This window comes from Bubalus bubalis, chromosome 18, assembly GCF_019923935.1.
Source record: "Bubalus bubalis isolate 160015118507 breed Murrah chromosome 18, NDDB_SH_1, whole genome shotgun sequence".
Classification (NCBI taxonomy): domain Eukaryota; kingdom Metazoa; phylum Chordata; class Mammalia; order Artiodactyla; family Bovidae; genus Bubalus; species Bubalus bubalis.
Genome location: NC_059174.1, coordinates 52,397,848 through 52,410,606, shown reverse-complemented (window position 1 = coordinate 52,410,606; position 12,759 = coordinate 52,397,848). Strand labels below are relative to the sequence as shown.

Sequence of the window (12,759 nt, the reverse complement as noted above, 5' to 3'; positions counted from 1 at the left end):
CAAAGCCTGTTTCTTCCCTTGCCCTCTTGGCCACCAAATCAGCCCCTTCCCCGGGGCCCTCTGCTGACAAATCCAATCCTTGAATGGAGGCCTTCAGACCTTGGAATCTTAACCCCTGATGCACTTATCCCAACCTAATGAACCCTCATTGGGGCTAGGGGAGAAGGAGTGACCCCTGAGCCCAGCTCCTGTCCCTAATGTCAACCCTACCTCATCCCAACCCCAATCAAGCTGAGGCAAGTGATCATTCTCTCAGGCCAAACACCTGAGATACTATGCCTGGGAACCCAAAGGGCCACCTAAGCCTAAAACCCAGCCTTGAAAGTAACCCTAATCCTGCATCTCACTCCATCCAACCCCCAGCCCATTTCTCACCCCAACCCATCTGCCGTCTTCATCCACAACTTCCCCTCCTTAGCACTGCTCTATCCCCACTGGCGCATTCCATTAACAGATCTTTACTGAGCACCTACTATGTGCCAGGCATGTATTTAGGGTTATCACAATGAACACAGTAAACAAAATCTGCATTGAATTTACGTTTGATTGGGACAGTCAGAAAATCCACCAGGGAGACAGAGGGATTTGATCATTTCAGATTGTAGAAAGTGCTCTAAAGTGAAGTCGCTCAGTCGTGCCCAACTCTTTGCGAGCCCATGGACAGTAGCCTGCGCCAAGCTTCTCCGTCCATGGGATTTTCAAGGCAAGAGTACTGGAGTGGGTTGCCATTTCCTTCTTCAGGGAACCTTCCCAACCCAGGGATCGAACCCAGGTCTCTCACATTGTAGACAGACAATTTACCATCTGAGCCACCAGGGAAGTCCAGAGCAATGTCTCTGAGGAGGGAGGAGAGTACAGGATGGGCAGAAGGGCTTTTGCTGGTCGGGAACCTCTCCTTGGAGGAAAGGACGCTGGAGCTGAGACCTGGGTAATAACGAGAAGGCAGGCATACGGAGACCTGGAGACACGGGCTTTTAGGCAGAGAGAACCACAAGAGCAAAGCCCTGCCCAGGGCCACCCCCTGAGGCCTCCAACCAGCCCCTGGTCCCAGCAGAACCTTCCTCCATGTCTTCACCCCAGAGCGGGGAAACCAGGAGAGAACTTCGGGGCCCACAGCCAGCATGGGGTGTCTCCGGGGGGTACCCAGGAGGGTGTTGTCACCTTGGGAGGTGTGAAGAGCAGACTGGGGGGGTTGCCAATTCCGGTTGGGGTGGATGAAGGTGGGGCCTGACCGCAGCCTTGTCCCTCTTCCCAGCCCAACACAGCCTGGCCTAAAAGGGCAGACAGATAACAAGTCCTTCCCGCCCCTGGCCCCAGGGAGGGAGGGGTTTCCTGACAGGAAATTGACCTCCTCTAACCCCCCCTCCTCAGATCCAAGCTCTTGGCAGTCCTGGCTGAAGGAGCCTCAACACAGGACAGCAGCCAGGACAGAGGGACGGTGACGAGGAGGTGAGTTTGCAGGAGAAGGGGAGTCACAAGCCCCGCGCCTCTGAACTGGGTGCTGGACCAGAATTGGGGAGAGCGTGTGCCCTGAAGCCAGGAGAGGCTGGGGGCAAAGAGAAACTCTAGGGCCTGACCTGGTGGGGGGGCGTCAGCCAGCCCGAGGCTGGGGGGAGGGAGGGGGCAGGAGGAGGAGGGTGCAGGGCACGCCGTGGGGACTCTGCCGATCCAGGCTGCCAGGGAGTCACGGAGAGCTTGGAAGCACCAAGGGAGCAGAGAGACACAGTGTCATTGGGTCGGAAGCGCTCTGAGTTCAGGTGGGAAGGCTGAGGCCAGAGAGGGATGGGCGGTCTGCTCCGCCCCCAAGAGATGGGGTCCCAGAGATGGGAGCGGTGACCAGGGTTGGGATGGAGATAGAGCAGGAGGCGGGATGAGGCTGGGATTGAAGATGTAGGTGAACCTGGAACAGGCCGGTCTAGTGACGGAGTTGTTTTCGGGCAGGGTCTGAATTGGGGTTGTGTAGGACACAGCTGGTCAGGGCAGTTCCCTGATCACAGGCATGGGACTGGAGGCAACAACTTCTGCAAACAGGCTGGCCGGCCTGCAAAATGTTCGGGGCATTGGGGAAAGGCTGGTAGCAAGGAAGAGGAGGAGGAGCCCAAAGAGGGAAGCTCTGGTGGCCAAGACATCCTGCGGGGGGCACAGAGGCTGGGGGGCTTGAGGGATCCCTCGGAAGTGAGTCAGGGGCCAGCACCCGGAGGCTGACGAGGGGGCTGGAGGGGGCAGGATGTTGGAGTCAGGTTGCAGAGGTAGGTGCTGGAGCCAGGAAAGGGAAAGACGTCGGGGTCAGTTTTGGGAAAATGTTGCAGACAGGTCTGAGGATGTTGGAAATGATTTGGGGGGGAGGGGTCCCAGTTTAGGGGTGGATGTGGGAGCTGGCGTAGGAATGTCAAATCTCGTTTGGGTGAAAAAAGATCTAGTTTGAGTGGTGTTGACTTCTGCTGGAGGGAAAGCAAAGACCCCTGTTTTGAGGGGGAGGTGGAGTTTTTTGCGGGGGAGGAATGATGGAGCCAGTTCTAGGAATGACAGAGCCATTTTGAAGATGAGGCCTGTGGAGCCCAGCTTGGAAGATGAAAGAGAATCAGTATGTGGGGTGTGTGCATGCGTGTGTGTTTGTGTGTGTGTGGAGGGGCTGGCACCAATTGCCCACAGCCACAGGGGTTCCAGGCAAGGGTTGCCATGGTGACTGCCTCCCAGGGGGATCGGGGACCATGGAGACTACAGAGAGGCTAGGATGGTGTTTTGAGGAACAGGAGGCTTGAGAGTCAATGGCTAAGGTCTAGAGGCTGAAGTCAGGGAGGAAAGAAGTGGGGTCACCACCAGCAAAGGAGAGGCTTGTGCCCACAGCCCAGCCAACTCAGGGCCCCTTCAGCATCGGCTTCCTCCCAGTGCCCCCATGCAGCCCCACACCCAGTGCCCCATCTTGACCCTGGCCCTAGCCTGCTCCGACCCTGTCCCGGTTGAAAGCAGCCCATGTGTCTGTGGGAACCTCCGATGCCTCACACATTTTGTCATAGTTGCGCAGTGGAATACAGTGTGTAGCGCGAATTAGAGCCACAGCGACAGGCATGGACAAATCTCACGTGCAAAATGTGAGGAAAGAAAAAAGCGAGTTGCAGGGGACACATGTAGTAAGATAGTGTTTATAGAGAGTTTGAAACCGCGCAAAACAATATGATATTTCTGGGTACTAGTCTGGGTAGGCAAAGGGATGGCTTTCCTTGGGAGAGGGATCAGGGAGGGGTGTGGGCGGCTTCAGTGTGTTTGCAACGCTTGAGTCTTAATTCCCCGACCTGTGTCTAAGCTGTGGCCTTGGCGGTGAACGCGGTGAACGCGCAGAGTCCTAACCACTGGTGCGTGCTAAAGCACTTGAGTCGTGTCCAGCCCTTTGCGACCCCATGGACTGTAGCCTGTTAGGCTCCTCTGTCCATGGGATTCTCCAGGCATAATACTGGAGTGGATTGCCATGCCCTCCTCAGGGGGATCTTCCCAACCCAGGGATCAAACCTGCGTTTGATCACTCACATCTCCTGCATTGTCAAGCGAGTTCTTTACCACTAGCGCCACCTGGGCAGCCCCCTAACTACTGGACCACCAGGGAATGCTCTGCAATGTTTATTTCTTTAGAAAACAAAAACGGAACCCAAGAGAGCATATATTTGCGTTAGATGCAGCTAGGATCATAAGCACAAGGGTGTTTAGTAAATTTGTTTTCTATACTTTTCTGAATGTTTGGACTATTTCATTGTTTTCAAAAGTGCCCTTCCGGAACTTCCCCAGCGGTTCAGCGGTTAAGACTCTGCCTTCCAAAGCAGGGGGTGTGGGTTCAATCCCTGGTTGGGGAACTGAGGTCCCACACGTGGCCAAAAGTTAAAACAAAGGAAAAAGAGCCCTTCACAGCTCCCCAGTGCCCTCGGGAGAAAGCTCAGGCCCTTCCTTCTGACTTCTGAGGCCCTGCCTAGCCTGCTTCTTGCTGACCTCTCCAGTTTGACTTATCATTCTTCCTCCCCCACGAGAAATGAAGTCCTTGCCCCCTTCCTTCGTTTCCTGTTTGGCCCTCATGCATTCCCAGAGTGCCTGCCCTGGGAGCTGAGGACACAGTGGTGACCCAGACAGTCCTGACTCAGCCCTCTCGGGGCTCACAGACCCATCCCCAGACAGCGATGACCCAGAGTGGGAATATCAGGGAGGGGAGCACCTGATTCATCCTGGATATCCTGGAGAGCTTCCTGGAGGTGGCACCATCTGAGCTGGGTCCCAAAGCCTGAATGGACCATGGAGAACAGAGTTCCATGTAGAAGCAGATGTTGAAGCCCAGAGGAGCCTGGAGGAAGAAGGAGGAAAATGTGGGATAGTGCTGATGAGGGATACAGCTGTCCAGCCCAAATTTTGTCCTGAGGGCACTGGGGAGCCATGGAGGGTTAAGAGAAGGGGAGGGGCGAATTTGAGCCCTAACAAGGTCCTCAAAGGTGCACTGGAGGACTAGGCTGGAGATCAGGGAGGAGGCTGAAGTAGAGAAGCAAGAGGGGGCTTGGACTAGGGTAGGAGCCATGAAGAGGGAGGAGACAGGGATGTAGGAGATGGAATGGGCCAGACTCTGGAAGCTTCCAGCCCCACAGGGGCAGAGACTGGGTCTGCCTTGGCCACTGCTGTGTCCTCAGTGCCTGTACAGGGCTGGACTGATACAAATACCTAATAAGTGTGTGTGTGTGTGTACATGTGTGCATGTACGTGTGTGTGTGGTAAAATCTATACAACATTAAATTTACCATATTAGCCATTTTAAAGTGTACAGTTCAGTGGCATCTCATGTATTCACAGGGGTGGTCAAACATCACCACAGATTCCAGAACATCTCCATCCCTCTAAGAGGAAACCCTGTACCCATTAAGTGGTCAGGCCCCAGTCCCTTTCTCCCAGTCACTGGCAACCACTAATCTTTCTGTCTCTATGGATTTGCTTGTTCTGCATCTTTCCCAGTAAAAGTTTGCTGGTGGAATGAGTAGGGTAGAGGTGACGGGAGTACTGACTGGATGGGGAGGAGACGAAGGTGCCCGAGAGTGTGAACAGGATGCCTGGGTAGATGGTGGGGTGCAGTCTGGGTCCCCATGTAGGAGGGGACCTTCCCCTCTCAGCCTGTTTGCTCCTGGAACAGGAGGGTCCCAGGGCAGGAGTGAGGCAGGGGAAGGGTCTGAACACCAGTGCTCCAGGGAAAGAGCCCAGGATCTAGAATCAGACAGGCCTGGGTCTGGATCCCAGCTTTGTCCCTGAATCGCTATGGGACGTTAGGCTCTTATGAGCCTCAGTTTCCTCATCTGCAAAATGGGCATAGTGACAGTGCTCACCGCAGGAGGTTGTGCAGGTTCTGGGGGTGTGTAAGTGCTCAGCCCAGTGCTTGGCACACATGCTTCAAAGTGCTGGGGACACAAAGGCTCTGTCATCAATGCCACCCGTCACCAACAATACCAACTGATGGCCCATTTCCCCGCCTCCCGCCCCCAGGTCCTCTCCTGCCAAAATGCCCATCCTCAAGAGTCTAGGGGTGGCAGACTCTAAGGTGCCCCGGGCAGGGACACTGCCTCTGAGGTCCTCTCGGAACCCCTTTGAGGAAGTCTCAGGACTGGAAGAAGAGGAGGCTGCGGAGCTGGGGTCTCTGCCCAATGGAACGTCATGTCGTCGTCGAGCCACCCTGGAGAAGCTGGCAGGCCTGTCCCCCTTCCGGCTGGGCAAAACCCCCGGCCGGCGGGCAGGCAGCCCCAGGGATGGGCAGCCTCGCTCTTTCCTGGGCCGGGTGCTGTCGCCAGGGATTCGCAGGAGCTCAGCAGACTTCGGCCTCCTGGCCAGGCTTCAGGGGAGCCGAGCCCAGGGGGACGAGGAGGCGGCTGGAGAGGCTGCACGGAGACTGGCCTTCCTGAGACTTGGGCGTGGGCCCAAGCCCCGGCGGGCATCACTGGCTGAGAGGGTGGTGCCTGCAGGTGAGGCGGCTCCCGAGCCCCCACCCAAGGTCCCAGAGCCCCCAAAGGTGAAAGAGCCCTTGTCAGGTGAGTTCGGAGCCCTGGCTCAGACCTGAGAGAATCACAGTGTCTCTACCTGTGACATCATTGCCATTCACATCTCCAATTTCCATCCGCCCACCTCCATGGACAGGGCCAGCCCGTCCCTTCTGCGGTCCTGATCTCCATCGTCAAGCTCCAGCTTCAGCCCCACCTCCACCCCCAGCCCCAGTCTGTCCCTTTCTCCACCTGCCACCTTCAACCTTGCCCCGTGGTCCAACGACAATCAAATCACCAACTCTGGTCTCATCTCCCATGCCCTCCCTGTCTCCAGTTTCAAACCTCTTTCCCTTACTCCCCTCAAATTCGGCCTCAATCCCATCTCCTTTCAAAATATCTACATTTGACCTTGACCTCCACAGTCCATCCCATTCCCATCCTTAGCCCTGATTCTGGCCCCAAACTCCAACCCCCACCTCAACCTCCTCCTTCATCATCAATCTCTTCTTCCATCCCACTCTGAACCCCAGCCCTAACTCCACCCCAGTCCTAAACCCCCAGCCCCAGCCTCCACCTTCAACTTCATCCCTACTTCCACTTATACCCAAGTTTCATCTTCAAGCTCACCCCCATGCCTGATGTCTCCCTCCATCTCCCAGCTACATCCCCCCAAACTCATCACCACCTGGGTTAGTTTCCTGTTAGTACACAAACTGGCTGGCTTAAGACCACAGACGTTTATTCTCTTGCAGTTGAAGAGGTCTGAAATCAAGGTGTTGGCAGGGCCACGCCCACTCTCAGGCCTGCCCGGCCTCTGCCACCTGCTGGCACTCTGGCACTCCTGGACGTTTCTGGCTTTGTAGCTGCATCCCTCCTGCCTTCCGTCCCCCTGTGGCCTTCTCTATCTTCACCTCATCTCCTCTGTGCCTGTCGGTCTTGGTGTCCGAATTTCCCTTCTTACAAAGACGACAGTCACACAGGATCAGGGCCCACCCTGTTATCCCATTTTAACTTGATGACCTCTGCAAATGACTTATTTCCAAATAAGATCCCATTCTGAGGTATTAAGGGTTAGGGCTTCACATATCTTTGTTTTTGTTTGTTTGTTTGTTTTTTGAGGTTGGTGGGGACAAACACAATTCAACTCACAACGCCACTCTAGCTGTATCCTCAACCCCAGCTGTACCCCAAACCCCAATGTCTTCCTTGGTGCCTTTCTGGTTTCCAGTCACACTTATTCCAACTCCATCATCTGTCTCCACCCTGAGACACATCCACATGCTTATTCTCAACCCATCCCTTTTTCCAAATGCCATCTTTAACCTGAGAGCTATGCCCAACACCATGACAACTGCCAAGCGGTCCAGTCCCATGCCATGGCCCGTCCCTTTCCTCTCATCCTACCCTCAATCCCGTCCCTGTGTGCAACTCTTTCCCCTCTTCCATCTCACTCCCACCCCCCAACCCCAGGTCTATCTCAGTGTCCCCCTTCAACCCCACTCCCTTCCCCGACTTCCTGGTTTGAGTGGCATTCCCAGCCCCTGTTTTCAAGCTTAACCCAAACTCATCCTCTCAATCCCAATCCTAACCACCCACTTCCAGCCTCCAACTTCACTCTCCGCATTCCTAACCCCAGCTCACCTCCAGGCTTCTTCAAACTCACCTCCTTCTTTCCATCCTTACCATCGCCTCAACTCATCCCCAGCCCCATCCTTACCCCAAGCCAGAGGCCATCCTCAACTCCTTCCCCACCTCCCTCTTCAGATTGCAGCACCACCCTGGCTCTCATCCTGAACTCCCGCATCCCAACCCCCACGTTCACCCCATCCTCATCTCCAGCCCCAACCCCGACACTCCATCCCAACCCCAACCCTGTCCCAATCCCCACCTTCATCCAACTCCACCCCCGGCCCTGTCTCTGTTCCCCGACCCCCACCCCTGGCCTCCCCCAACGGACAGCCCCTGCTGCCCCAGCACGGAGTCCCCTTTCTTCATCCTCTGATGCCTTCCACATCCTGCATCAGAGGCTATTTCAGCCTGGCGCCCTAGGGACTGGGAGGGCACTGCAGGGAGGTGCAAAGCGGGTGAGTGGAGCCCCCGCCTTCTGGAAACGGATGGGCAGAAATAGCACTAGCCAGGAAATAGTTTCTCTGCCAGGGAGGAAGGGGAGTGGGGGGAGGTGTTGGGGGTAACCCTGGGCCACTGGGACCCTGCTTCTGCCTTCACTCTGAGGCCTCAGAGGACTCCCCTCTCCTGGGGGAGTGTGAAATCACCAGAGAGCCAGATCACCCCCACAGTTGTCTGCACCCCAAAAGCCCCACCTCTGGTCCTCACATCCTCCTCCCACCTCCAGGCCCCCATCTCTCCCCTCACCTGGACCTGACTGCCCTCCCTCAGCCTCTGCACTTTCTCTGATGCCTTTTGTAAAATGTTGATGCACTTTTTCTATCCTATCCGCCCTCAGCTCCCCGACCCCTCCCCATATCCTAACCCACCCCCTGATACTCTCTTCCCAGCGCTGACCCCTTACCCCAAGCCCTAATCCTTTCCTTCTTCCTCAACCCCTACCCCCATCTTACTCTGACTCCCCCATCTTATCCTCTTCCTAGACACCCTCTAGTCTTTTGACCTCCTTCCCATATCCAGACTCCGTCTCCCATCACCAAACCCCCTCTTCCCTCCCCAACCCTCTTCTGTCTCCTCCTTTTCCTGACTCTCTCTCTCCCTCCTTCATTCCCTCTCCCCCATCCTCCCGTCCCCAAGTCCTGATCCCTCTCCTCATTTTCTCCATTCTCCTCACCTTCCTCCCTTGACCTCCTCCTCCATCTCTGCCCCCACCCCCTCACGACCCCGAACCTTCTCCCCCTCGCCTCCCACCCTTTCCCATTCTTCGCCTCCTTCCGCCCCGTTTTCCAGCCCCTGATCGCCCGCTTTGCGCCCACAGTGTTGGAGATCCTGAGCTTGATCCAGCAGCGTGAGCTCGCGCGGGCCGACGAGCACATCTTGGAGCTAGAGGCCGAAGAGCTGGCGTCGTCGGGGGGCGGCGCGCCCGGGCCGCCCAAGGCCGAGGGCGCGGGCGGCGGCCGCCGGGCGCGGGACGTGGCTCTGCTCTACGAGGCCCTGCAGCGCGAGATGTGGGCGCTGGTGCGCGAGACGCTGGCGGGCCCCGGGCTGGGCGCGGGCTCTGGTGCGGGCGCCGTGGCGCAGCTGGGCCAGGTGTTGGTGCAGGAGGAGGCGGCCGACGGGCGCCGGGGACCCGAGGCTGCCCGCAAGCTGCGCGCCCGCTGGGCCGAGGCGGTGGCTCGCGCGGCCCGGGAGCGCTTAGAGGCGGCGGCGCCCGGGGCGCCCGGGGGCCTGGCCGGGCAGCTGGAGGCGCTGCGGGGACGGCTGCTGGAGGACATGGGCGTCGTGCGGGGCCGCCTGGCGCCTTCCTACCCAGCCGGCCTGGGCGCCTTTGGCATCTACTTGCGCGGCTACCACGGCGCGCTGGCCGAGTGGATCGGGGCCGCCGCGCGCCGGAGGCTGCCGCTGGCCGACCGCTACGCGCTGCTGCACTGGCACAACCAGGTGTACCCCAGGTGAGCTGGGGAGCAGCGATCAGCTGCCCCGAAGTCGCGCAGAACGCCCCTCCCTCCACCCCGTCCAGTCCCGGCCTTTTCAGATCCTAAGGACCCTGGACTTTCACTCCTAGAACCTGAACATCTTTGACCCTTCCAGACTCGGCGCTGGTGACATTTACAGTCCGAGAATCTTACGGCTCAGCACGCTTTCCACGCTAGAGCTCAGCAACAGCAAGCCTCTGATCGTAGAACCTTAGCACCATACACGAACCTTAGAATCCTCAACACTTGCGCTCTTAGAATTTTAGCACTGCCCACCCTTCTAATCCGAGACTCTTAGCACCAGTGACCCTTGTCCTGCTGAAATCTTGGCACTGTTGACCCTTAGAATTCTAGAACCCATACAGCACTCTAGCCTTCAACCCTAGGGCACTACCACCGATGACTCTTCCAATCTTAGAACTTGAGAATTGATGACATTTTCAATTCTAGAACCTTGGTGCTGATGAGCCTTTTGAGTCCTATACCTTAGCTTTTTTTTTTTTTTTTTCTGGTCTGCCATGTAAGGCTTGTGGGATCTTAATTCCCTGACTAGGGACTGAACCCGCCCTCAGCAGTGAAAGCTGAGTCCTAACCATTAGACCACTAGGAAATTCACTATCCCCCTCTTTGGATCCTAGAACTTTGACACTGTTGATCCTTCACAGTTTTAGCCTCTTGAATTCTATAATCTTAGCACCTAGAACCTGAGTACCATTGACACCTCCAGTCCTAGAATTTTATAACCATCGAGGCTTTGGACCTTAAAACATTCCATCCTTGTGGCCAGAGGATGGAATACCATGATTAGCGATAACTGGGTCACTACGGACTCCAGGGAAAAGGGATCAGCCATGCGCAAACCACGCACTGGAAGGAGAGGGAGTGGGTGGTTCCTCATCAAAATCAGGGTGCTGACACCAGAAGAATAGTAAGGCAACAGTTACCCCCAACCCACATCCCATTTGGGAATATCTGTTCATGACACTCACATGCCGACTGTCAGAGGGGGAGGCAGAATAGGGAGCCTAGGATGTGAGATGTTAAGTCTGACTTTTAGGGAGATGGGGCTTCTGGCTGAGGGGATGCCATGAGCCAAAGACTGGTGTGTGTGGGGGTAGTGGGGAAGTGTGGTGAGAGTCATGGCATGGCACAGGCCGGGGCACGCAGAAGGGCAGAAGCCAGGGGTGAGGGCTGATGGGGGAGGCCTACCAGGCGAGGCGAGGCCGCAGGGACTAGGGGAGGAGGTGGAAGGGAGCTGTCCTGTGAACCTCTGGTGGGTGAGACCTTGCGTGCCAGATCATCACGTCTGGACTTGATCCCTCCAAGTCTTGCCCGGACACCATCCATCAGGGAGCTGACTCAGAGAGCTGGAGCCAAGGGAGCAACAATTCCAGAGACTTCCTTTGAGGGATGAGCAAAGCTGGCCCCAAGGGAGGAAGGGAGTGGCTCAGGTCACAAACACAGAGAGCGTGAAGGGGTGAGTGTGGGGAGGGGTTCAGTTGTCCAGCCCCAGCTCTCACAGACCCCCTGCCTCTTTCCCCCACCCCTAGAGAGGTCCTGGGTCTGGTGGACATGGTTGCTCTGGAGAACGGGGAGCTGGGGCCCCTTCTGTCGCCTGGCACCCTTCGTGGCTTGGAGGATGAATGTGTCACAGACGTGAAGGTACCCAGAACTTGGCATTGGTGATCAGGAAGCGGGAGGCACTCTGCAGAGGTGGGTGGGGGTTACACTGGGCTTGGGGGGCCTCTCCCCTCCCCATTTCCCTATTTCCATCTCCCTTTTCCCTTTATGGACTTCTGAGTTTTGTCCAAAAGAGAGAAATGTAAGCCCATACTGATCAATTCTGTCTCATGTTCAGTGTATCTCAAGCACCCAGCCGGGCATAGGGACACTCGGTAAAGGTTCAATATATTTGGACACTTCAAATCTTACAGCAAGACAGAGTCGGTCACAGGACCTCAGCTTACAGACCCAAGGACTCACAGAAAGAGGGCATCGAAACAACTTTGCAGGATTCATGCTGATGTATGGCAAAACCAATACAATATTGTAAAGTAATTAGCCTCCAATTAAAATAAATAAATTTATATTAAAAAAAACACCTTTGCATATAAGCAGGGCTGATAGTAAATAAACATGCTTAATGATTGGCCGGGCATAGTTATCACTAAGCAGAATGGCCCTGCTGGAAACACCCATCCCAGCCACAGCTGTGTTTCTGGTCTAAAAGCCAGTCCTGCCTCAGCCACAGAAATCAGAATCTTTGCAACTCTAATTCTAGTTGCAATTCTGATTCTAATCAGTTCGATTCTAAACTTGAAGCTTTGAAGTTTAGACTCGAATAAGTCTAGATTCTCAGACTCACTGAACTGAAGACAGGGCAGGACTAGAGAATCAGAGATGTGTAAACCTGAGAACCTCAGATTCTTGGAATTCTTGACTCTCAGAATTTGGAAACCCTGAGCGAACTGTTTTGCGGAACCTGAGAGCAGAGCCTTAGAATCATCAGATAATGAGAGAATAAACCCTCAAGCCCTCTGGCCATTAGATGGAGGTGCCTTAAAACCACAGACTCTTAATATCAGGCGCCAAATTGTAGGCTTAGGAATGGAAAGGGCTGGGGCAGTTTTCTGGGCCAGTCCCTCTCTCGGGTGTTGCCTTGATGAGCTCACAGGTAGACTCCGGACCTGCTGGGGCCTAAGGTATGGGAATTGAGGTGGGAGAGGCTCCCGGGGTTCTGACCCCTGCCTCTGCCCTCCTCCAGGCTCAGACGCGGGCAGCCCTGCTTCGAGTGCTGCAGGAGGACGGTGAGCACTGGGGGAGCACGGAGGACTGGTCCAGCAACCTAGCCCAGGACGTGTGTGAGGTACGGGGCGGGGAAGAGGAGGGAGAATCAGCTGGGGTGGGCAACTGGGACCTGGCTCCCTCCTCACCCCCTCCTCACCCCCCTGGACCATGCAGCTGCTGGAAGAACATACAGAGCGAGCGCCCCGCATCAGCCAGGAGTTCGGGGAGCGGATGGCCCACTGCTGCCTAGGAGGGCTGGCAGAGTTCCTGCAGAGGTATGGAGGACTGAGGATGGGGAGTGGGCATCTGGACCTGGGACCCAACAGAGAGAGGACAGATGAAAGTGAATCGAGTCAAGATGGGCAGGGGCGCCTCTG

The 12,759-nt window shown here is 56.1% G+C and overlaps 1 protein-coding gene across 3 annotated transcripts in view; it reads left to right on the top strand.

Annotated features, from left to right (window-relative positions):
- Positions 1-1,295: 1,295 nt before the first annotated feature.
- Positions 1,296-12,759, top strand: part of EXOC3L2 (exocyst complex component 3 like 2) — a 32,479-nt gene continuing 21,015 nt past the window's right edge. For all 3 annotated transcript variants that reach the window (XM_025269315.3, XM_025269314.3, XR_003104699.3), the window contains exons 1-6: positions 1,296-1,449; positions 5,503-6,041; positions 8,938-9,571; positions 11,146-11,257; positions 12,360-12,461; positions 12,557-12,657. In XM_025269315.3, the coding sequence (XP_025125100.1) occupies positions 5,519-6,041; positions 8,938-9,571; positions 11,146-11,257; positions 12,360-12,461; positions 12,557-12,657 (1,472 nt within the window). In that variant the 5' untranslated portion in view covers positions 1,296-1,449; positions 5,503-5,518. The remainder of the gene's footprint in view (positions 1,450-5,502; positions 6,042-8,937; positions 9,572-11,145; positions 11,258-12,359; positions 12,462-12,556; positions 12,658-12,759) is intronic.